Source organism: Crocodylus porosus, unplaced genomic scaffold, assembly GCF_001723895.1.
Source record: "Crocodylus porosus isolate Cpor-Errol unplaced genomic scaffold, CroPor_comp1, whole genome shotgun sequence".
NCBI lineage: Eukaryota > Metazoa > Chordata > Crocodylia > Crocodylidae > Crocodylus > Crocodylus porosus.
This window is the reverse complement of record NW_017728947.1, coordinates 67861870-67888038: the sequence shown is the minus strand read 5'-3', so window position 1 is coordinate 67888038 and position 26169 is coordinate 67861870. Positions and strand designations below refer to the sequence as shown.

The 26169-nt window shown below is 42.0% G+C and overlaps 1 protein-coding gene and 1 long non-coding RNA gene across 2 annotated transcripts in view; both read right to left on the bottom strand.

Annotated features, from left to right (window-relative positions):
• COCH (cochlin) overlaps nt 1-26169 on the bottom strand; it is a 26616-nt gene continuing 447 nt past the window's right edge. The window contains exons 3-11 of the mRNA XM_019552295.1: nt 21261-21417; nt 13537-13670; nt 12441-12503; nt 10529-10573; nt 10293-10440; nt 6435-6538; nt 5359-5585; nt 3511-4027; nt 1-2159 (exon numbers count right to left, since the gene is read on the bottom strand). Coding sequence (XP_019407840.1) covers nt 1984-2159; nt 3511-4027; nt 5359-5585; nt 6435-6538; nt 10293-10440; nt 10529-10573; nt 12441-12503; nt 13537-13670; nt 21261-21417 — 1571 coding nt within the window. The 3' untranslated portion in view covers nt 1-1983. The remainder of the gene's footprint in view (nt 2160-3510; nt 4028-5358; nt 5586-6434; nt 6539-10292; nt 10441-10528; nt 10574-12440; nt 12504-13536; nt 13671-21260; nt 21418-26169) is intronic.
• Nucleotides 25038-25875, bottom strand: LOC109321550. Its single transcript, XR_002104082.1, has 2 exons — nt 25232-25875; nt 25038-25115 (listed from the first exon to the last, which is right to left on the bottom strand). It is a non-coding gene; the product is annotated as an uncharacterized LOC109321550 (long non-coding RNA).

Here is a 26169-nt window from a genome sequence, read left to right as displayed (position 1 = left end):
AGTTGTTAGGATGCTTTAACTTTTTTCTTTGCAATTCAGTAATGAAAAATAATGCTGATACTTGCATTCTTTATGTTGTTTGCTTTATTGACATATCTGATCTGTACTACAGGAGGTTTATCTCATCACAGAATGATTTTGCATTACAGAATAGTAATACCTATCTGCTGTCCCAGTCTAAAAATGTACTTGCAATACGTGTATTTTCATATAAAAAAGTTAAAGCTAACTGGGCAAAACTTTTATAGTCTGCACAATGTTGATGTTGTCTCTGAATACGTGGCTGATTCTTACAGCAATAGCTGAAAACCACATCTAAAAACACACATAAAATTAAGGATAACAATCATAGAAAAATACAAGGCATCCTTGCCATTCATGTTTAGTGTAATATATTGCCAGTCATAAGTTATTAAAAAAAATACACTACAAAAAGCCTGATAAATATCATCCCTTCTGTACCATTCATATCTAGTTAGAATTGTACAACCAATAGCACAAACTGAAAGAAATAAAAGAAACCCCAGACTAATATTTAAACAGGAAAGTGCTGTTTTGTTAACAGAATCTTCCCTGAAATAAACTGGGTTATCCAAAAATACTTCAATCAAAATGTACTGTTAATTTCAGATGTCTGAACACCTCTTGCAATGAATTGCTAATTTTAATCTCAAAGATGTGTACATTTATATGTGTAAGCAAATGGAAGAGATGTTCAAGAACTTTTTCATGTTTAACACCCCACACTAGTAAGGGCTTAAAGATGTTATAACTGGTATCAAACAGCTGCTGCAAAAGTAATCATTTGCTGGTCATCATGTCCCATCTCTCTCCCTCTTCCTACTTACAGTCCTCTCTATTGGTTTTGGTAAACTGCTGTAGGCAAATTAAAGCTGGTCATCTGAGCTACTTTTGGTTTTCAGTCTTAATGTCCTCAACTCCCATTTGAAGGGTGAATATAATTGCTTTGGCCCTTGTTCTGTGCCTTGAACTTTACCTCATTTATACCTCTAAAAAAGTCCGTGTAAACACTACTAAGCATACTAGCATTTTCAACCCATATTTAAATGACTGTCCAACAAGGAAGGTAGAGAAGAAAAATCAGACCTTTTGAATTTACTGGAAATTTAACATTGAATAGCAGTTGGAAGACATTTTGCCAAGGTGATAAGGCCTAAAAGATCTGACACACATCACATTAGAAACTACATGATGGGTAAAATGGAGGTCAAATTTCACACTGAATAAACTCTTTTATCCTGGGATTCCATGGAAGTGCAAATCCACTGTCCCATTTTAAGTACCTGGGAAGTGTCTTGACATATTTTTCCCAGGAAAATGGAAGCTAATTTGAATTAATTGCCATTCATTCCAGAGACAACCTATGTATGTAAAGTCTGCCACTCCCGGGTTTGTTTGGAACAATCAGAACTGACTCAAATGCTAAGTTTTAAGGTAATAGTTGTTGCTGCACACCTGATACTGAAAATATTTCTGTAAAAACAACAGTTTCCCAGGCTAGTCCTTTCATTACAATACTAACAGCGCCTCCTGGAATAAATGTAGTATCTTAATTTGTATAGATCCTATAAAAGTTGTTGTGTTATATGTTTAAAGTTATTTTCATTTATGAGGTGACATCTGGTAAATGACAGTACATTAATGTGAGAACTAAGTTATTATCTATTTCTCTATACAGCTGATATCTTGTAAGTGTAACATATGCATAGCTTTAAATTTAAATTCTGGGATGTTAAATGTATATTTAAAATGGTAACCTTTGGCCAAATTCTGCAATCCTTAATTAAACACAACTTGTTAAATGAAAGCTTTGTTTGAATACAGAAAGCAGAAGGCAGCCTTTGCAACTTTTTCAAACACATTATGACTGCATATTAAACGAATGGAACATTTGCACTTTAGAGAGACATTCTCAGCTTTCCTGATTTAGTTTTGAAGTAGTAATATCCAACAGGTTCTCCTTTACTGATTAGAGTCCAAGAAATCTCTGCAAATGCCTCTAGTAACATCAGTAACAATCTGCTCCAATCCTGTAAACTCTCTTGTGAAGAAAGTATGAGTCTCTCTCGGTTCAGAGGCCATGGCTTTCAGATCATCCAGTGGTGCCCAAGCAATACCAATGGAGAAAACTGTAATACCTAGAATAGAGTAAGAGACAATTTGTAAACCTGAGATATTTGTAAATAAAAAGAAAATAACTTTCATAGATGTGACTTTCATCACTGAGCACCAGAGCAGCAGAAGTAGCAGCATCAGGCCCTGAATGCCTGCTTTCAGTAAGAAGCCTGGTGAAACCATGGGGTAACCTATAAGGATATTTTTATACAATGCCGTGCATGAAGACAGTAGTGATACAATTAAGTAGTGTGAGTGCACATCAGGAATAGGAATCCAACCTGTTGGATTAATTGGCTTGTCAAAAGATTTTATGGAAAGTAACAATGAATCACTATTGTATTCAAGTGACAGCAGCTCAAGAACATTTTTGGCCAAAACCACTAACTGTAATTGTCTTCCTTAAAGAATGATGATGATAATGATGTTCATCTCAAATTTAAGAACAGATCATCTTCTAACTGGAGTTTATCATGATCTTTTAGATTTGATTTTTATTTGAAATAAGTTGATTAGCTTATATAAGTTAAATTACAAAATGTTTCAATTGTCAGTAATGGAAGAAGGAAAGATCTAAAGAGCAACTAATAGGAAAACAGAAAATGTTTTTGTCAGATGAAGTTCCGATGACATGAGTTTGAAAACTTTCCAGTTTGCAGATAGGATATTTGGTTTATACAATTTTGACTGAATCAGAGTTCTGTATATATATATTTTTAAATGGGTAGGATTATCGAGTGTTCAGTGTGTGCCGAGCTAGGAACCAGGAAACATCAGCTCTAGTCTTAAATTCTGTGACTTCTACTGGTCAATCTCATCTTTCTAATTTGGAATATACAGTTTAAATGTTATGCTGAAAGGTGCTAATAGTTGCCGTTGAGTGAGTCTTGAATCCAAAAAAAATCAGAGACCCTGTTTAAAACCAGTGAGATATGCCACATGCATTTTGAGGCCCAGGAGAAGGAATACTTGAATTCCTTCCTGTAGTAAACAGCCCTGAGATGAAGCATCAAGACAGAACTTCTTGAGACCAGCACTTTCAAGAGTTGCAAAGCCGGAGATTTTCAAGCAAGGAAATAGCCTGCAACTGTTTGCTATTTCCATGTCTATGGACATGAGAGCTCACATGCGCATTTTTGTGAATTAATACAATTATACCCAGAGTATATGTGACTCGTATCTCGGTTTCTCATCCTCATACAAACAACCTTTCAGGGCTCCAAAAATCTGGACTAATAGTTTGAACAAAAGGTGCAACAATACCCAAGTCACTTTCTGTGGTAAAATGAGAATTAATAGTCACAAATGTGGCTGAAATCTCTGCAAGAAAAGATACTAGAGAAGTAGCTTTATCTCCATAGGTGTATCATTTACCTGCTTTGTGTGCAGCAGCTGCAGGCCCTCTTACATCATCATAAGACTGACCATCAGTTAAAATAACAAGGAAGTTTTTGTTGGGTCCATTCTTTACCGGTTCAAACACATTTTTGTTTGTGAAAGAAATGGCCTCCCCAGTAGCAGTACCACCACTCATGTAACGTATGTTCCGGATTGCAGTGAGAACCTTTTCTTTGGTGGTGTAGTCACTGAAAATGAATTCACTACGTTGATCGTAGGTAAACTGCACAGCTGCAATTCTGGAGCCAATGTCGGAGATCTCAAAGGCTTTGGCAACATTACTGATGAATTCAAGCATAAGGGCGAAGTTGCTGTCTCCCACGCTACTAGAGCCATCTATCAAAAAAGCTATGTTGATAGAATTATAGCAGGTCTTGCTGCACAACATTTGCTCATGAGTGCACAACTTCTGCGCAAGAGGTTTTACATATTTAGTAGTACCAAACCAGGTGGGTATTTGGTAAGAGAAGAAGCCGTTGTTCCGACAGACAGCCTGTTTAGCAAAGCAAAACAAAAAAGAGCCTTCTGGTGAATGCACTATCAAAAAACATATGTAAATGTTTTATTTCAAAGCATGACAAGTATTTGGACTCTGATATTTTTCAGAAAAGAGATGTAACAAGAAATTCAGCTCGAGTTGACTGAAGCTTCTCACCCAAAATTAGGCCTTAAGGATAGATTCATGATACTCTGGTAATTATTGAAAACACTGCAAGGTAGAACCAGACCAGGGGAAGATTGGGGCAGCACAGTCTGAACTAAGAGGTTTGTGATAAGGCTGTCTGGCAAACTGGGGCTGAAGTTGTGGATCTGGCGGTGGAACTAAGTATAGACATACCTTTCATGTCAAATTTCAACCCCACCCCATTGTTCCTGTGGGTTCTAAGCTAGGTATTTTTACAATATTCATATAAATGTAAAGGAGAAAAGCTGTAATTTCTGACTGTATTATTCAACTATTAAATTAAAGGGCTAACTAATCTAAAGCATTGAGAGTTCTATATTTAGCTTTAAAATAAATGTATAGTTTTTGGTGACAGCTTCTGATTTTACAACGCCGTCCTGTATGGAGCATGAATTGCGGATACAACATACAGTCAGATGTCTAATTCCTTCTATTTAGTCATCAGTCTGGTAGAAATCTAGGCCCACTTCCTTAATAATACAGTGCCTCCCTCCTGGACGTGTCTGCAGCACCACATACCGCACAGCCGCAGTCGTCTGGACATAGCTTCTGATGGTAGCCGATTCAGCCCTAAGTTACGGGCCCAGGCTCCCTATATAATGTCTGAGCAGAGCTGGAACGTTAAGGAACCCAGCTGTGCCAGGAGGATCCTAAGATAGCCAGAAGTTAAATTAAAACCTACATTTCCAGAGAATGCCCTGCCCAGCAAGCTCTTGGATTTTTCAGGCTGGGTCTTTCTCCCTCTGTCCTGGTGGAGCTATTTCACTCTTTATATAAATTAGCTATTCATTAGGCACTTGAACATGAGTCTTCCAGATCTTAGTTAAGTGTTATTACCACTATATAATTTAGTAATAGGAGGACAAATACCTGGAAACAGGTGGTGCAGAGATGCTTAGAGGGATGGGGCTAGTCTGCTGCAGTAGGTGGAGAACTCTTTGAGAATACCATTCAATGGTCCCTGGGGTTGGCCAGAGCTAGGCTCTGACCTGTGGAGCTGTGCTAGCTTTTAGCTGGTTTTGAACAAGTCCAGTAGCAGAAACCTGGGTGCCTTCATGTGGAATTCAGTATATTTGTCATTTGGAATATGTAACACCTACAATTGGAAACTAAATAATATAAAAAAATATGTTGCTTACTTTGTCAACAAAGCCAATATCTTGAACCATTCCCAGCTCTTCAGGTGTGGGTTTTGCTACAGACACAATGAATACATTGATACCAAATTCTCTGGCCACTATACCAGCTTCTTCTAAATCATCTGAGGGCCAGCCATCTAAGAAAACTATTATGATCTTAGGAATCCCTTTGCGTGATCCATTGTCCATAGAGAAGAATCTTTGAGCTGTAAACTTCAAGGCTTTTCCTAGTTTTGAAAAGAAGGAAGAAAATCAGAAAAGTTATGTTGGAACTGGGATTTTAAGTGTCTGCATTAATTTAATAAGTCTGAGTTCACCTTTTTATAGCAGGCAGAAAGGAAATGATTGTTTTCACTAAAAGTACCTAGATGGGAGCATCACAGCCTGAAAAAGTCACCCACATACAGAGAAAGTAAGAACATTTGGTACAAAGGATGTTTGTATGTAATTTCAGTTTTCCACAGGCAGAACTCTTACGACTGTACTGTTGGGATTATAAATGAAAACATTTTTTTAGTTATGTTGAGTTGCTTTTTCCACACTACATTGCATGCGAAAACACAAAATGTTAGCAGTCTTCATTTCCTCAAATTAGCTGTATTTCTATCATATTGCATGATATTTGCTTTTAACTGGAGAGGACTGAGATCATTGTAAACTGTAGTATTTTCCAATGGATATTGAGAGAGAAATTCTGCTCTTGCTTACTTCAGCCAATCTGTAATCTGTTCTATGACAATGAAATTATAATCCTATAGGATATGAATTTGTTTCAAGCAACAAAGCTGTTACAAGTGAAGAATTCAGTTATCATTTCAATGTTGGAAATGACTATCTCAGTTGTATTTTGAGGTAATATATTAAAATAACTTCTAAAAACTAAATTTTTGATGGTCAGCATTTTAACGTAGTATTTCAAGTGACGCTCAGAATAATGTTCGGATACAGTTTGTTCTCACTGTAAGTATTAGTGTAAAATAATTAGATTGTGAGTCTTAGAGTAAAATAATTAGATTATTGCTTTGTAGCAGATCTAAAAGCACATAATTTCTCCTTTGATCAGGGCTTGTACTCACCGGTATTAGAATTGCCTCCTCTGAACCCTATTTCCTTTATGGCAAACAAAACATCTTTTGCAGTAGTAAAGTTTTTCAAATAAAATTCAATTTTTGGATGTTCACTACATGAAAAATAAAAACACCAGTTAAAAAAACCCAACAGAACAAAGCCACGCATGACTAATAATAAAATGAACTGGTTGTTGTTTTCATTCAGAATCTAGAAATCCATTTTTTTCCGGTAACAGTTAATAAAATAAATAACAATAAATAAAATTATTAACTGTTACTATAATGAAAGATTTGAGACTATCATTTTTGCAGTGTTGGTGACTATTTTAAACATAGCACAGCAAATCAGATTTAGAGCAAGGGTAAGTAAAGACCGTTAAGTAAAGGTGTGGATTTTTTTTGGTTGCTTAATTTAAAATGTGTTTAGTTTCATTTTATATACTTAGATGCAAACAAATTTTATTTTTACTTATATCACTGTAAACATGAATATATCACTGTGAACATGACCATTTAAAAATAAATCACTGTACACTAATGAATTACTCCCAGTTTAGGGTGAACAACAGACTGAAAAAAGCTTAAACTACTTGTATCACATCAATTGTAAAAATCAGCTGATACCATTTCCAATTCAAAAGAACTACTTTTATTAATTCAAAGACTTGATTCAGCATCATATCTACTAGAATGGATCCCTATAGCTGAAGAATGGGATCAGCTTGCCCTAGAGGATCCTAATACAGGATGAGGGTCTAAAACTATTTTTTAAGTTACAAGAAACACCATGGGGTTCATTTTGCATTTCCAGTAATGGCCTGATTCTTCAAAACGCTGAACTGCAAATGCCTTCGCTTGTTCTGGTCAGTATGTTGGAGTATAGGGGCGCCTATATACATGCAGTGAGGCTGCTCCAACGCACTGTAATTACAGCGTGGTAGTTACCATACTCCCGCAGACTCCAGTATCATATGTGTCAGTGTCCCCACACTGAAAAATAGCAGTGGGGGGTACTTTAACTAAAGCTCATTCGACAAGCTTTAGTTAAAATACCCCTGCTGCCATTTTTCAGTGAGGGGATGCTAATACTCCCACATGTGGTCCTTCAGCTGATACATGACTCTCCACGAGCTTTAATTAGAGCAGCTCTCAGTGCCACTCTTATTACGTCCTGAAGTATGTCTATAAGTGCCTGTAACAGACAGCCTGGGGCTCCCTGTTCCTTTCAGATAAAAGCAGCTCAGCGAGGAACAACTGCCGGCTAGGCAGAGTAGAGCAGCTGCCGGTTGCCCAGGCAAATGAGGCAATTAGCAGGCACTTGCAGGCAGCCTACCCACCGGAAGTGGGCAGGGCCCTAGGAGCATATAAGCCTAATGTCTGGGCTAGCAAGCTGGTCTAGACCTGCCAGCCACAGGGTGAGGCACTCCTGCCCAGGAGAGCTACCCAGGGATGCTAGACTTTGCTGCCTGCAGGAACAGTGAGGCTCGGGGTGCTCACATGGAGCCCAGGCTGGGAGGTATACCAGCACAAGGGGTGAAGGAAGGTTTGCCCTCTTAAAATGGCAGGGGGCTGCTTCCAATATTGCTGTTTATGTTATAGCTCAGGGGCTTACGTTATGTTACCCTTATACTGGTGGTTTGGGTTGGGAATGTAAGGGGTGTATACGGAGGTCCCATCGGTGTCTAGAAGGTCTAGCTGAGAGTAAAGGGACAGAGGCCGACAAGGCTGAAGCCCCAACAGGAGAACAATGATAGTGTAACGCCCATGAGGCTTGGGGCATGGTGTAGGGGAAGATTAGTCATGTAATTAGCCCCTAAGACTTTGGATGCTGTGCGGGGCCCCATCAGCCTGAGCAGCCCAGTAAAGGGCCTGAGATGAGAGTAACCCAGCAAGGGACCAGTTGGACTGGAGCCATATGAAGGTCTGTGGGCAGCCTCCCTATTATTACTAGTATTTCATTAAGGTGTGGTGGGCAAGAAGGGAAGGCGCCCTAGGGGCGGAGCAGGGCATGGTCATGGAGCCACCAGGGGACATCACAGCCACCCCTGGGACCCCAACATGCTACAACACCCTATAATCCCAAGATAGCAAATACATATTTGATAATTCTTCTGTTTTCTGGGAATGATTCTCCCTTCATCCCAGTTTTATATTCATACAAGTCTTTTGATTCCACTAGAGTTGCTCTTGATACAGGCAGGTGTATGGGAGGGGGGCTCTGTGATAATTTTTTGATGTCTTTTATACCCTGTATAGAGCCCTGTCTGTGTTTCAGTTCAAACAATTATTTTGATTCAGGTATATTTTAACAAATTGCATCCTTGCAGTGGCAGGACATTGATGATGCCTTTGTTCCCTTGCTTTACGTGTTAGGGTAATACTTAGGGTGTTCTTGGTATTTTGGGGCAGTATGCCTGGTGGTTGTGTGACAAGGTTGTTTGTATAGTTTTAAGAATAGGTTAGGCCAATGGTTTTCAACCTCATTAGACTTGAGGTACCCCTTGGAAAATTATCTTAACTCTTATTCATTTTTTACTACAGAAGAAACAGAGCCATATTTTAAAGCATGCTTTCTTGATGAAAAATGTGTCTAGGAAATCACTTGTTAATCCAACAGATGTTTTAATTTTCGAGATCGGTGGTTTTCAACTTTTTTCAAGTCAGGGTGCCCCAGCACAACCCTAATGCAAGAGCACGTCCATGTGCCCCAGCCGTGCATACAGGACTGTCTGCACTGTGGTGCCTGCAACACACTCCTGAAGGGGCGCTAGATTACCGCAGGTGAGAACCATTTTTTAGACAAAAGCAGAGATTTTACTACTTATATCCCAGAAGAATATACCAAAGTTGTTACATTCTGGAAAGCTACTACCATACAACAACAGGTCTACAGTACTTGAATCATGATCACCACAAAACTAAATGTAGTTCTGTGAAGTTTAAGAAAAGATTTCACTACTGTGCTGGAAGTTGCATTGCTATTTAAATGGATTTTGCTGGTGTCTTTTGGAAAATTACAAGGAGTTGATTTGTGTTGTTTAAATCCATCCTTAGACATACTGGACATTGGAACCTGTAGCTTGACAAAAGATGCTTTCTTTTTTGTATTGTATTAACATTCATGGTATTGCTTAAAAGAATTGGAGAGAATATGAGTTCCCAGACCCAGCTGCTGAGTTCTTTTTCCTCTCTTTCATTCTAAGGTGAATTATATGACTGAATCAAACTGGATTGAAAGCATAGACACCCAGATCTTGTTCTCTACAGCACAGCCAGTATCAGGTCAAACTTTAATCACATATTCCCACAGTTGTCTCTTTGTATATGGGATACGTATCTATTTAGGACTGGACTGAGATAACTAACTTTCTTCATAGATATGAAAACACTACCATAAGGGATAACTGTCATTATCCATGTTGTATATAATCTGGAGATTTAGAAATGAAAGGTTTTGTCACCTTGATGTGTGGTCTACAGACCAAAAGTGGCCCACAGGCCACTCACTGTTATGAAGATATAGGGCAGGTCAATATTGCTGGCTTGATTCCTTTTTCTAGTTGTTAACTGAGATGAAAAATGCCAAATACATTCTTCAGTATTGCTCCTATTATTACAGGGATGCTACTGAATATACCAGTGGATGGGAGGTACCTTGTTCAAGTCTATTCTATTAATAATATATTTTGCCTTAGGAACTTCTTGTAAGCTATCTAGTTTCCTATAATTAAGTGATTTTAGTTGGATGTCTCTCAGCTTTTCATATTTCTGAGAAGAAAGCTACTGCTGATAGTTTTTCATATTCTTCAGTTTCTAATTATTAATCACCCAGTTTGTAAATATTCCTTAAAATAAATTGGGTACCTGGCTTGTATAACTCCCACATGTGGTCCTTCAGCTCCAATTCCCAGCATCACAGATATTTTCCCAACAAGGTTCTTCTGCAAATTAAATCTGCGCTGCCCAATATTGAAGCTTCCATCAATCAGAAAAGCAATATCTGCTTTACATTCTGTGAACACCCAGGATAATTAGATTAAGATAAAGTCAAATAAACATTAGCATTTTGCTTTGCATAAGTTAATTATGTGGATTCCTACCTTTGTTCCCAGTCTTTTTCTCAAGGGGTTTCTTAGGTCGTTTTCCTAAAATGTAGGAAACAGCACAAATTATTAGGGACCTACAAATGGAAGAGAAGATGGCATGCCTTGAAGCTAAAAGAATGCAAGAAGGTGGTATGGGTTATGTTTTAATTTTGCAATCTGTCCAGATTAAGGCATGACATCCAGCTGCACAGTTTCATGAGCAGATCAGATAATCAGCTGTGACTCCTGCCTTCCCTCTTACTATAGGAAATGAGTTCATTTCTCTACCTTTTTTCATGAAGTAGCTAACTTCCTCTCTCTACAACTGGCCAGCTATTTGGTTAGTGTATGGATTCTGGAGCTAAGACTATTCCTACTGGGGAGTAGCAAGTGAGTAATGCAGCCTCCTCTCCAAAACCAGAGCAATTATATTTCTTGGATAGCTATGTGAGGGTTGTGGCAATCTCACCATGAAGGAACTTAATAAAAGGTCTTTACACAAAGAGTAATATGTAGAAGAATCTTTCACAGGAAACAACAGAAATGATGATAAACTAAGTTAAAAAAAATATTAAGAAAGGTGTAAATAGAGAGAGTCTGAGACTGGTATAAATAGAGGAAGAAGGTAGGGGACTAACTGCAATTGGACCCTATTTTATTAGTGCACACAATTTTCAATGGAAAAGCAAAAAGGGGTACCATTTTTGCTTTAAATTGTCTATAGCAAAGAATGTCTACTGTGGATATAGAAGTCAAGTTATGATGACGTGAAGTACCAGCATTTCACTGCAGGACAGACAGGAAACTTGATGCCACTTGCTTCTGGAGAGTAAGGAGTAAAAAGAAAGAAGTTGTATCCATTTTTAAAGAGAAAGAAGAGTAGGACCACGGGTCATCACTCAGTCTAATGACAATACCTGGAAAGATGCTAGAACAAAATACTAAACAGTCAAGTTACAAGCACCTGGGACCAGATTCTATTCCATCTATTGGGCCCCTAACTGGATTTGGATGTCTGTGTGATTTAATTCCACTGTGTTCACGTGCCTGAAAATCCATATTGATTTGGATCATCTGACCCTTAAGAGTGAATCACAAAAAAAGCAGCAAGGAGAAAGAAGAACTACCTTTTCTGTTAACTGTTTTGCAAACCCTCGAGAAGGACGGAATAGAATTGCACTTGGATACCCAAGTCAAGGGTGGGACAGAATCTGGTCTCCAGAGGACAAAACAGGTAGAGGCAGCAGCCAACTTAGATCTGTCAAGAACAAACTGTTTTAAACCAGTGTAATTGATTTCTTTGACAGAGTAAATGTGGTTCAAAGCTGTATTGCTACCAGTGAGGCAAAATTTTGCTGCATTAAAAGCTGAGACAAAAGAGATAGTTGTGAATGGAGGACAGAGCCCCAAGAAGGAGGTGTGAAAGCAGTAATTCTGAAGGACCCAAACAGGAATTGGCCCATGATGTTTGAACTGAAGACTGAGTGGAGTGGCTCAAGTAGCTGAGCAGTGCAATAACTGAACTGACAGACTATCTTTCAAATTCTCTCTTTTAAAAAGAAAGTATTCTCTTCTCTATCGTCCTTGTTAATTAATGGAAATGAGCAACCTGAGCACAGAACTGTTTTCTTTAACTATAAATCTGTTCTGAAAATACCTGTATAAAATTGAATTCACTCTAGTTGGTGTTAATTTAGATTAACATACCGGAGATCAGAATCAGCCCTACAGATTACAAATGTTTCCTGATATTGCATGTAAACTATACACTTTTAGTTAAAGAAAACAGTGTATAAATTACTTCATTAAAAAGATAAGCATAACCTATGAGCCTTAGCCTTTCAATCCACTATTCATAAATCATGGTGCTTTCCTCATGCTTTTGGAAGATGTCCATTAGACATCCTGTTACACAAATATTTCATACCTGTGGAGGGACGTGCTGTTGATACTGGTTGTCCAGCAGCTGCAAGGGCTACACTCTTTACCCCTATAATGTTGAAAAGATAAGCATGTTGGACCTGACTGCATTCAAATTACGTCAGTGTTTAAAAAGTAATCAAGTTTTCTGCCACATGCCTTCAACTCTGAAATACATACAATTTATGACTAATTGAATACCAGCCTGTGAGCTAAGACAAATATGCAATTATAATTCATGGCCTGATCCTGAGAGGTGTTGGGAACTTCTGTCTCCCAGTAAGAAATTTGAACTCGAAGCATCTCAGCATTTTTCAAACCTTTTAGTTAGTAATGGATACCAGGTGAATATATGAGCTAATTAATAGAAAATAAATTATGTCAACAATAACGAGGCTTTCTCTTCCTGTAAAAATAATCAGTCCAGAAACCAAATATGCCTTCTTCTGTTGGAACATTCTTTGAAAAGAAGACAATAATGTTTTGTCAAAATGTTGCTGAGGGGCTACCCAACATATTTTTCACTTGTTTTACATACATTTAACAGAAGTTTCTATACAGATATGTGACCTGTAGAGATCCAAAGGAGGCACCTAATCACTTTGCAGCTAACTAAGGAACTAATCCTGCAAGGTGCTCAGTCCTATGGGAGTTGAGCACCCAACAAGACAAGGCCTTAAATGAAAAAAACACAGTGGAGTATTAGGAGCTACCAATTTGGTTTCTTACAACATAAGGAGAGAAATTTTCCTTGAGGCCTTTGTCAGGACTGCTTATTAGTACATTTCCCTAGGATGCATGTTGTTGAGTGCTTAACACCTGAAAGAGTAGTGGACTGGTCAAAGGGTAAGGTCTGCTTCTTCGTATCAATTCAACTGAAGCTCCAGATTGAATAGGCCAACTAGAATAGTGCGTTGAAGTGATTTGTTTTATCCTCCACTTTCCTCACACAATTAAAAAAAAAAAAAAAAAAGAGAGAAAATCAACTACTTTTCTTCCCATGGGCCTTTAGTTTGATTATGCAGACATGGAATTGAAGGCCATTAAGATTTTGGTTAACATTTCAAATAGGTCTTGTAGAATAATAAATGTGATCCACCTACTGGACACTGAGAAAGATGAAGCCCATCTAGTGAGTGCCTGAGATTGGATCCCGTTGGCATACGCAGCAGGATAATTTTCCTCCCCGGGCAGGCTTTGTACTCTTACAGGCCCTCCTGTACTGATGATCACCCCACTAGGATAAAAGAAAATGATATTACTACAAGACAGACATTTTAATTGCAGCTAATTATGTTATTACACAATGACATTTTAAAAGTAGAGATGAATATGGAGTAATCTTGTCCATGGAAAAGGTAATATGAATGTTTTGGGTTTTTAATTTTTTTTTTATTAGTTCAAGTTTGAAAAGTAGGGGAAGTTTTTAAGAGCAGGTATAAGCAATTAATACAGGGAGGGCACATCTGCATGAAAAGCTTTACTGTACAGTAGATTAATTTGTTGCACTGTCTATACGTGTGCAGCAATTGGGGCCCGGTAGACTAATTTACTGTGCTGCCAGATAGTCCCTTAGAAACAATGGTATATGGCAGTGTAGTTAATTACGGTGCTTAAATACATGTGTAGATGGTGGCACTGGGATTAGTTTACTCTGGCTCAATTTAAGCCACAGTATATCCAGTCACACTGGGCTCCTATTCATGTGCAGGGAGCCTGCTCCAATGCGCTGTAATTACAGCGTGATAGAGCAGACTGTTAAGTCTGCTGGAGCGTGGTAATTACTGAGACTCTAGCATCAAGTATATCAGTGTTCCTGTGCTGAAAAATGGCAGTGGGGCACTTTGAATTATAGCTTGTTGAACAAGCTTTAGTCCAAAGCATCCTGCCACCATTTTTCATTGTGGGGACACTGATGCACATGATGCTCTGGGCACTTTTAATTAAAGTGTCCCCTCAACCCTACCTCCCAGAGCATGTCTGTAAATGCTCATTAATTGCACATGTAGATATGCCCAGAGTTACAGAAATAGAAACAAGTTAAAATGGCACAACAACCCATTTCTGAAATAAAATCTTTACATGTACAGTTAAAAAAAAAGAAAATCTTACAAGATTGGAAACAAGTAATTTCAGTTGGAATGGGGAAAGAGGCCAAGAACTTCTATGCTCATAAAAACGTTGTGGGACAAAAGAAATTAACTGAGTACTCATCATGGTGTTGGTGTGGAGTTACTGAAGAGTGTTAATAAGTAATGGCTCACCATCCACTTCACTCCTCTCCTGGATCTGCCCATGGGCAGGATGATTTATTTTTAAAACGTATTTGCATAATTAAGTGCAATATTCCACAGTAGGGTCTATATTATTCTACAGCCTGTACCCCTTTAAATTACATTAGGCTGGAACTTCTTGTGTTAGTAGGAAGCAAAAGAGATTTTTTATTTTATTTTAAGTACTTTTTGAATGGTTGTTAAACATGTTTCCCACCTATGCTATTTGACTCATAAGTGGAGTTTCCAACAGTTTAAGCACTGTGGATGTGCCGCACAGGCAAAGAGTTGTGACCACAGTCCTATGCTCCCCCTGGGTCTGCACCTCATGCTGCCCCAGCACAAATGTTGACCAACTGAGCTCTTGTGTAGGGAGAAAAAAAAAATCTACCTAACTGTCCAAGCCCATTACAACAGATTTTCTAATATAGCTAATATCTGCATCTATATATCACAATAGTGTAGTTCTTCATGCATATTAAGTCATGTTTCTACCACTGCATCCATGTATGACATTTCAAAATTAAATAAGGAAATTAAAAAAAAAATGACATTCCTAAATAAAATAATGTGGAAAATGACATTTGCATACATATGCAACAGAAGTAGATAGGGGGCCTGTGGTAGAATTATTTTGGATTTACACAAGTTTAGTGGAGAAGAGAATATAACTTAAAGTTGACAAAAGCAATAGGACTTTAGAGCACCACAATTTTCTTTAATAAAAGAGAAAGGCACAGACTAGTGATTTCCTGTTTTAACCAAAACTGCTGATCCAAGAAGGAGAAGTTCTGATTTAACTTGGAGGAAATAACAAATGAGCCTATTTAAAAACATACCAGACTTAACATGGGTGGGTGCTCTCCTCCAGTTCATAGGGGTGCCTTATTGTTTGTTGTAGTCAAAACTAGTACCAGAAAGTTTCAAGCCCTAGTGATGGCAGAATGCAGCTAGTACAAAAAATAAAATTGAAGGAGCAAAAAGTTGCACCCAATGTTAAATTTGAGAGTTGGTTTCCAATATCGGTGAAGTTATTTGGTTTGTATTGGTGTTAACCGATATAGACACTGAGTTCATGGCAAAGGCTTAGTATTCCTTTTCATTTCCTTTGTTTGAATGTCTTATTTGTATAACATCAGCCAGTTCACTTCAACATTTCATACTGGAGGCTCAACATCATAAATTTTCCTGACAATGTTTTGTTTATTTTAGTCACAAGATGACCAATCTTGTCTACTTTGTACAGACTTTCCATTTTGATTGGCATGGAATCATTTACAAAGAAGCTCATTTTTGTTGAAACTGGAAGATCACTTCTCTGAAACCAGAATAGCAGAGATTTATCCTGTTTGTTTATTCGAGAAAAACCTATTAGCTTAGACACTTTTTAAATTAATTCTATTTTTACATGTTATATAAACCAAAATTGGTATCTATTTGAGTATATGTTCTTTGCAGATATTGTTAACACTCCTTGCTATTAACTGAAAATTGGGCATTTGCATTTTTTAACTGATTTTTTTTAAAGAGAGAAGCTTATCAGAAAAATAAAATCATTACCATTCCCCCCACTCCCTTGATATTTTATTAGGCAATATAATTAAAATGATTTTATTAAATTATCTTCTACCTCTTTTTATTAGTTTTACCTAGGTTATTACTTCCAATATTTTTGAATCAATGATGATATGTACTTAAGTAAAAGAGCCACATTTTTCATCTTTCTGTTTTTGTATTAATGAATTTGGAATTTTGTTTTCATGATAATGAAATTCATGCTGCATGAAGGCCTGTGTCAGACCTTAGCAGTGAAAAATGGCTTTCCTGGAGAAAAGAAAACAGTTTCTGTCATTAAAAATGACTTGTTTTCACAAAATTGCTATGCTTTACTCCTGTGCCAATCTTACGTGCCAAGGGCTGTTTTGGTAACAGTGGAACTTCATATATTTTCCAGGAACCCCTTTCATTTCATTTCACCACATTTCTTGCTGCTGCCCCTAGTTGCCTGACAGCAGTGCCCCACAGATATTCACCCATTTCCTTTGTTCAGCTGCACTGCTAGTAATAAGTACAGTTTAATCTGCACAGTGCCTCTCATTCCAAAGCACTTGCCAGCTAAATAAATGCAAAGAGGCCCATCTTGTTGTCCCATAGTATGCAGAAGAGGGGAATATTGGCTAAGGACAGCAAAAACCACTTCTCTGGTCTCACAAGGAGTACCCTCACAAGGAGTACCCTTTGCTAATGGATACCCTCTGCAAAACTAATGGAAGTCTCTCAATTGGGTCTTTTCCAAAGCATTTTGAACCCCTTTGGGCAAATAGAACTAGAGTTTTAAAGACTCATCTCTTCTGCAGATAAATGGCATGAATATCAATTTACCTATCATACCACTAAAAGGGCTAAGTACAGACATTTGGGATGTTATATTGGGTTCAAAATGCCCGCCCAATGTAAACTTGTCTCGTCCCATTGCTGACCTTACACTTACAGAGCCCTTCTCAGTGACTGGCAGTCAGTCTAAACCTGTAACTGAACAGAAGTCCCATGTACACAAACTGGTCTAAAAATTGCAGAACCCATTTCAAGATAAAACCTGGATAGTTGCAGACTCATTTGATTTAGGCCAAACTGCCACATGGAACTTCTGTTCACTTCCCCTGTGCAGCCCCAGGGCTGCTCTTTTCATTCCCCCCTTTCTCCACATTGGTCTATGTTTTGCTCCCCTGGCCCCTTGTCTCCCCTCTAGCCAGCCCTCTCAGCCCCCATCCCACAAGCCGCTCCAGGTGCAGCCACTTTTATCAGTGTTCACTGCTGCCGGAGTTCAGCAAGAAAGCCTTGGTGGGGAGAGGTGGGGGAGGGATGGGGCTGTAGGTTTGCTGTGGAGGACCCCACACCACCCACACGTCGTGCTTACCCCCCTCTGCATCCCACCCACTTGTCATGCTTGCTCCCCATGCCCCTCATGGGTTTTGCCTGTCCCTGCATCATACCTGCAGGTCATGCCTGCTCCCCTTACCCTTCGTGGGTCACACCTGCCACCCCACCTCTGGCAGACTCCTGATCCCTTCCAGCCTGCTGGATCCCCAACTCCCCGGCTAACCCCCCATTCTGACTTTCCTGTTATTGGGCAGCCATTTTAAATTGATTTAACCTCCCCCTACTGCCCCCAAATGTCTGTACTTAGCCTAGAAGTGATGAAGGGCTAACTTGATGTTATCAGACTCTTAATGTCTTTTTTCCAAGGAGGAAGCTAACCTCCAACCTGATACTTAGATGACTAAGATTCTTTCAGCTGGGGGAAAGCAATTCTACACTTATATGGGAGGGAGAATTAATTAGCTTTTAAAATATTGTTTTAAACTAAACCATCCTATTAACACCTGCTGGAGCAGCAAGAAAAATCCAGCATTAGGAAATGGAAATACTGTCTTCGGTTGAAAAAAAGCAAAAACGATTTTGCCTCAAAACTTTGGTTGAACTTTCTTTGTGCTTTGGGATCCATTAAAGTCACATCAGATCCCTTAGCATACGCACAAGTTATTTTTGAAAATGTTATGAGTTGGTGCCAAGTGACTGTTCTCTTAACTGCTGTCAAAGTAACATAATCAGACTGATGAAACTGCTTAAGGGTTACAAAATGATGCCAAAATGCTGTCCATGCAATTGACAGAACTAATGTTACTATGAAAATATAGGGGAAAAAAACATGTCAACATGAAGAGAAGAAGACATTAGTCTTTAACTCCAGGGGCAGTGTTCCACTATGAGGAAAGACAGAAGTTGAGGAAAGCAGAGCTGGTAACGTACACTTTAAAAAAGCCATGTACTTTGACTTAATCCTGCAGCCTAAAAGCAAACTTCTTACAGACCCACATGCCATGTCTTTATGCTAATAAGACATGATGTCCTGTATATGTCTGTAGGAAGTCTACATGTGTTATACAGGGAGAGAAAACAGAATCAAGATTTTCCTTCCCTATCTGTGAGGGAAGTGGGGCCGGAAAATTTCCAAATAAGAGACATGCCCCTCACTCAGAGATGTATTTTTAAGCATGTAATTGCAGTTTGCATTTCTGGTAGAACCTCCTGGACAAAGATACTTGTTCCTGACAGCCTGAAGTCATGGATGGCAGCTAAATGAGCAACTTTGGGGCACAGGGACCAAAAGATGGGACCTAGTTTCCAGTTACTGCATAAAGTTTATCTACTTCTTCCCTCCCCTGAAACAGCACTTCTCCCAGCTGTATCTTCATGCGGCTGGTCTGCCTGGCTGTGATCATCTGCACAGGTGTCTTTGGCACTGAGCTGAGCTGGGTTCCTTGCTAGCTTCTCCCTACCCTCCAAGTTCTACTTCCTTTGCCTCCCCTGCCCCCCTGCTACATTTGGCCTGACAGCAGCAGGCAATGAACCAAAGCTTCCCAATTGACTAACTCGGCTCAGAAGTCCAGTTATCCTCGCCAGACAAAGTCTCTGCCAATGTTCCCTTAGCGATAACCAAAGTAACTCAGAAAATCTGTACATTCCTTGCGATTAAGCTGTCCTATAGATAATTTATAGCCAATGTAGCAGAACTGTTACTTTTTTGTGACATAAGAATTGTGGAAGTTGTAGATCAGACTCAACATCTGACCTCTGACTAGACTTTAGAACAGGGGTGGGCAAAATGTGGCCTGGGGGCTGGATGTGGCCCACCAGACCAGTCTATCCGGCCAGCAGGACCCCTAAAATATTTAGAAAATTAATATTGATCTGCCCCTAGCTGCCTGTCGTATGGCCCTCGATGGCTTGCCAAAACTCAGCAAGCAGCCCTCTGCCCAAAATAATTGTCCACCCCTGCTTTAGAAGCTAAGAAATGTTCAACACGTAAGAGTTAAACAAGTATCTATTGGGTCAGATCTTCAGCTTGGGCAAAGTGTTGTGTAATTCAATATTGCACCAGCTCAGGAACTTTGAAGGATCAGTTACGGCTCAGTAGTTCTAGTTCAGTTCCTCCTGCCAGGTATTATGATCTCAAATTCTTTTTTAACTCCCCTCATGGTAGATATAACCCCCTTCTTTTTTCTCCTCACTAAAGATATCCTGCCAATAATTTGGCATAGCAAAAAGAAAGAAAGCTTTTTAATATAACATACCAAAACTTTCACAGAAACTTACATATGCTGCAATATATGGGATTATCTGGATCTAAATTCTGCCACTCTTAAATGGGCCATATAGTATTTATTCACTGAAGTAAAGAGGACTACTTGAAGAAGTCAGCACTACTTGGCATGAGCAACACTGGAGAATTAAGCCGTGAATTGGCAATAAATACTCAAATTTGATCTGAACTCAATCAATTGGGCCTATTCATAATTCAGGTAAAGAACTCTTCAGAGGAAATTTAATTTCCTTTGGTTTGTGAAGTGCTTCATTTTAATAGCTAGCATCAAAAGTCTCTATCGTGTGCTCTTTTTATTACCTTTTAAAATCTTTTATCTGCAACTTTAGGTATTTGACTCTAATAAGCAATCACTCAAGAGCTATGTGGTTCAAGTGATTGCTCTTACAATGGTTCTACAGTGCACACAAATGGCTGAAAATTAGGACTTCAGGAAGAGTTCAGTATATGGTGGAGGATAGTATCTGGACCATTGCCCAACCTTGGTTTGGAAAGTAAATTTCCTATCCAGAACTTCCCCATGTTCAGATTTTGTCAATATAGAAGCTTTCATATGAAAAGAATAAACAAAAATTGTTTGTTTTAATTGCATTTAGATTTTTAGAGGGTTATTCTCTCCCTTCTTTTTAAAGGGAGCTGTTCTCCTGATGCTGATATTGCTAATGCATTTAGCATGCCTAATTAATGATAGAATGAGGGGTGTTTACATGCATGGAATTTGTAGATGGAGACGTGCAGCCTTAAGGAAGCAAACTGGTCAGCAAAAACAGTCACAAACATGTTTAGTTATGCCTATGTAATCCTTTATACAACAGAGAGAACCTCAAACTTAAAACAAAGAAAACTGTTTTAGTAATGGACTCATCCTTTGCCAACAACATAGCTCTAGACCTTGAAAACCAGATGCAAAACACCTGACTCCTACCTATTGCTTAACTGGAGTAGAAGCATGTCCTTTTTCTACAGCGCAGCCATCAGAGGAAGACAAATGTAGATGTACTCATAATTCATTTTTTTGCAGTGATTGTAGACTTACACAAGGAGAAGATGTTTATTAAGATGGCGATGGGTGAGAAGAGACCAAGTCTCATGTCCATCCCACTAGTTCTGGTCTGTGAGAATCATTACTACTCAGACTAGTGCTTTCACTGCAATGGTCCCAGTGCAGTCAATGAAATTTCACTGTACTTGATGCGACTCTCAATAGTAAATGTTGCCAGGACTGGTCCTTAGACAGAAAGTGTGGAATTTCCTATTCAATTATATTTTGTTCTTCTAAAGTAAGTAGGAGGTTCCTTCTCCTACCAACCCAAAGTTTGGTAGGATCTAGGATTTAGCACTTGTGGAAGAACAAGTTTTTCAAGAAATATTTTCTAGTCATCTGTCTTACCTGTGAATGGCTGCTCCACAGATGCTAGAAAGGGAGGCATAAACACCATTTCCATAGACATGGAACTGCCATAGGGGACAATTTGCTGGGCAGAGGACATCTTCCCTCTCTTTCCTGAGGTCAAGTCCTCTTGTAAAGCATGTGATGGCTGTGAGGGCTAAAGGGAAAAAGAGAAATCAGCAACCTGAGGAGTTGGGAGGACAATTCTCAAATCTGCGTGCTCTCTATCAGGGGCAAGCACTCATTTGATTTTGACATGAAAGCTTATTAGCTTGCCTCCTACTGCAGTTCTCCTCCCTGCTTAAAGGGAAATCTTTTGAACCCTTGTTTCATCAGGTTTGAAAAGACTGGAGAAATTTGGGGGAAAGGACCCGGAAGCAAAGAGAACAGGGCACAACAGAAAGCCTTGGTCTTGGAGGAGAGTGGCAGTTCAAAACGTCTGTAACTTTTAACAGTACCATAAGGGCAAGGCTGCAGAAGACACCAGGGCCCCTCAAAGAAACATGCTGAAGGCTGGGATGGCCAGCCCTGCCAGCCTTCAGCCCGCCACGCTCACAGCAGCCTCCGGGGGAAATCCCACTGAGGCCCGTGCAGCGAGGCGAGATTTCCACCTGCGGCTCCCCGAGGAGCAGTGATTTCCACCGGGTGTTGCCGCGCCAGACCTCCTCACTGCCGGGCGGGGACACGAAGCGGTAGTGCAACGACGCGAAGCTGCTTAATCGGCTGCTCAAGGCTAACGCCCTCCTTCGGTAACAAAGGGCCCGAGAGAAACGAGAATCCCAGCGCGACGGGCCGTAGCTCGGAAAGGCGAGGCCCCGGGCTGCGGCTGGGATTGCCGGGCGCCTCGCTCCGGCCCATCGCCTGCTTGGCGGAGGGAAGCGGCGTGCAGGGACGGTCTGCCTAACGGGGGCGAGAGCGGCCGCAGCGCCCGAGGCAGGGAGCGGCTGGGCAGGCCCGGCTGGCGCGCTCCCTGCGCCGGCCCTTTCTGCGCGGCCACGGCGCTTCCTGCTGCTCTTCCCCAGCTCCCGGGACGCTGCAGCTGGCTGCCTCGTTTGCTCCCCGGCGCTGCCCTCTGCGCCCCGCCATCTCCCCGCCGCACCGGGCTGAACGTGCCCGGCGGCAGGGACAGCCCCGAGCTCCGGCGGTGCCGATGTCTGCACCCGAGCGGCTGGCCGCAGCGCCCAGGCGGCGCGGGCACTGCCCCCGCCCCCGCCCCCGCCGCGGTGGGGAAGGCACCAGAAAGCCCTGAGCTGCAAGAGCAGCACGGAGGGCGCCTGATGCGCCACATCCTCGCCGCGGGGACCGCCGGCATCTCTTTTTTCTTCTTCCTGAAACGCAGACGCCTTTTCCTATCGGCACGCGCACATCAGTCACACGGGAGTCAAGACCTTAGGGCCAGAAGTCACGAGCAGGTGCATGGCATCACACCAGCCCCTTGCCTTGGAAATAAATAACCGCTGACCACTTCGCCCGGCTTTTTTTGGTGTTGTTGCCTACGCCCCGTCCATTATCCAGTTTATAAGCCGCAGATGGTACCAATGGGAAAAATAGACTAAGTGCCAAAAATGCTTCACAAACTTAAACATCCTCGCAGGTGAGCACACGTGCAATGCTAGCCTTCAAAGCCGTTTTATACTTGAATCGTTATAAGCACTTTTTCATCAGCAAAGGTACTAATGTCTTCGGGCCAACTAGAAATCTAGAAATCTTTCATAAAGCAGTAAGACACCAAAATCCATGGTTCACCCTGATGAAGGATGTTTGTGCCCAAAAGCTTGCAATTAAAGATTTTTTTGTTTTGTTTTTTGGGGTGGGGTTTCTTGTTGTTTTCTGGTGGCAAAAATCTTACTGGTCTAATAAAAGACATCACCTCTGCCATAAGCCCAGATTGCTTTTTCCTCTAGAGCAATACGGCTACAACCTGGATACCTGGCTCATCCTAGAGGTTTTCCCTGCGTTTGACATTAGACGCCTTATTTTAAAGAGCATCAGAGGTTGAACAGGATATCTGAGGTCCCTCTGGATCCCTGTGACCAAACCCGGCTGCTTAAATCACGGTAATTGTGTACGCCTCAGCTGCAAGGCTCCTTCTGCCCGAAAGTGTCTGGCCATCGTTTGAAAGTTAAGCCTATACAACATGAAATGCTTAAAATAAGGTGGGTGGGAAGTGAGAACCTCCAAAGATGCAAGGGGCTTTTTTTTGTTGTTCGACTATTTCTGGGGAAGAAATTAAGCTAATCCTCTCCTCTACTTCAAATCTCATCAAGATAAGATTTTTAGGACAGGTGCCTGTCTGTCCAGAAGAAGCACGTGGCCAACACAATAACACAAACTCTCTGGAAGAGGAAGCCAAACCACTCAGGTGTGCCACTAGGTTCTGGGTAACACTTACAGGTAATACTTGAATTCAGAGCTCCCGCGGCAGGACATTAAGGTTCAGAAAGATCATAGCACGCGCATGAAGGAAAGCAGTAAGGATCATTGCACCTGAATCATTGCCAAGATCATTGCTCCCAAGGAAGGTGGTGCTGTCTCCTACCTTGGGGGTCTTCAAGAGGAGGCTGGGGTGATGTGATGTGATCCCGGCACCGGGCAGGGGGTCGGGCCTGATGATCTGTTTAGGTCCATTCGACCCGAAGTACTATGATACTATGAATGAAGCTAAGCTTTAAGCACAAGTGGATTTTTTTAATGATATAAAGGAATCGTTGTCATTTTTGTTAAACAAAACTAAGTCGAAGTTAAAAAAAAAAATGACAATCCCCCCCGCATGCCGACATTTAGCTTAATACTGAAGGGAGAGTATATTAGCAATAGAGAGCGGGTTTTTTTGTTTGTTTTTTCTTTCTTTCTTTCCCTGTGAGGAAATTTCCTTCACACACAGGCTCCTTTTCAGGGTTTTCAGCGCAGCTGCGTTACCCCGACTCCCCTGCCTCTCGGAGGCATACATACGGCCTGTCCACACGTGATTTTCGCCGCCTTGCCGGACCGCGCGTTAGTTTGACATTTGCAAGCAATTCCGGCGGCTCCCGGCGCCGCGGCAGCGCCCGAGCCCAGGCTGTGCACGGGTGGAGGCGGGAGCAGGACTCCCAGAGGCCGCGAGGGGCCGTGCTCGGGGGTGGCCGTGGTGGCACGGAGAGCACGGCGCACCTGAGCTCGGGGGACGGATCAAAGATGCTCCCGTCTCGGCCCTTTCCCCCGCCCCCTGGCACTCCCCCCCGTCCCTCCTTCGACGTGGTGCCGCGAGTTTGCAGCGCTGCCGGCTGTGCTGCGGGGGCCCTGCAAAGCAGCTCGCCTCGCCAGGGTCGCACCCAGCTCCACAGCCTGCACCCGGCAGCCGTCCGCCCACTAAAACCTCTGAAACCCGGGGTGGGGTATGAATACGAGTCCTTGTTTCACAAAAGCAGAGACGTCCTTTGACTATCCCGCCAGCGCCTAGCGTGGCTGCAGGTCTCACAGATGCTGGGAAAGCTCAGATTCATGGACGGCAAGTGGGAGTTGTCCCCCCCAGCTGTCCTAAAGCCGCGTCGCTCGTTCTTTGGCTGCACCCCCGACGGGATCGGGGATCCCCTTACAGTCGCCGCAGGCACTGGGGTGACAGGCTCCCCCCGCCCTTGCCGCGCTCCCTACCCCGCTTTGAGAAACGCCAAGTAGGAGCGAGTCAAAGCACGACCGAGCCGTCAGGACGTGGAGGCAGCCCCCACACAACCACTGCCGAGGCTTTCAGGCACGAAAACACCTCCCGGAGCAAGGCAGGCAAACACACGCGACGGCTCGCAGATTTAAGGCGGATTTAATGGAGGATGTGCCATCTAGAAAGGCAAGAGCAGCCGTCTTCTTTCTTCAGTGCGGAGCCTAAAACAAACACGTACAAACGAGAAAACAAAGAGGGGTGGTGAAGGCTGACCTTCCCTTCTACAGCATTCAGGCTCCCCCCCGCCATCCTTTTTGCAGCTTCTCGCGTAACTCACCTCCCTGGCGGCTCTGCTACTTCTTGCTGCAGCTGTGGATCGATTTTCAGCCGGCTGGCAAGGCCCAGTCAGGGATCCGCTGCCAAATATCGTTCCCTGTTAGGATGCAGCGAGCCCCGTGCCTTTTGGGTATGAGAGACAGCAAAGTGTCCCTGAGAAAAACAAATCTCGATATAGTTGAGCATAAAACTGGGACTAGTATAAAGGGAGAAAGAACCAAGATTCAAGTCACCGTTTACACCGGTGTTTTGCACGGTTCGGCCGGTGCCGAAGAGGGAGTTGATTTTTTTAAAACACGCGAAGTCCCAGATCCAGAGAAAACATCAAGGCCGGCCGCTCGCATGGCGCTAAGCCCGACTTTGCCTTCACCGTGGAAGAGGGGAACTGGGTGACTGCTGGTCAGGGTGCCGGTGCTTGGTCCTACTCGACATTTGTCCCCGTGGGGTTGCCTCCTTTCCGGCAGCCCCGGTCCCCGCTGTGCTCCGCCGGCCGCAGCAGCCTGAGCGCAACGAACTGCGCGGCCGCGGGGCTGAGATCAAAGGAAGCATGTCCCAATGCAACTCGGGGGTTTGAAAACCATCGTCCAGACAGCACTGTCTAAAATGATTTAGATTAAAAAAAAAGAAGCAGCCCGGACCAAAGAATTTCCTATTCTCATTACCTCGGGGGAGGCGGGGGCGCCTGAAGCGGACCGAAACTTACAGCCAGAGGCCTTTAACATCGCGGCAGTCGCTTGCAAGTACCTTAAGTGCAGGAGGACGCCGGGCTTGTTCACGGCTCAGCCTCCCCGCGCGTCCCGCAGCCTCCGCCTCTTCCTGGCGGGACCTCGGCAGCGCGGGGGAGCGGCGACTCTGCCTTCCCGCGCCGGGCTTGTCCCCGGGCACGAGGCGGGTGGCGGCGGCGGTCCCCGGGCTCCGCAGGACTTCAGACACGACGCG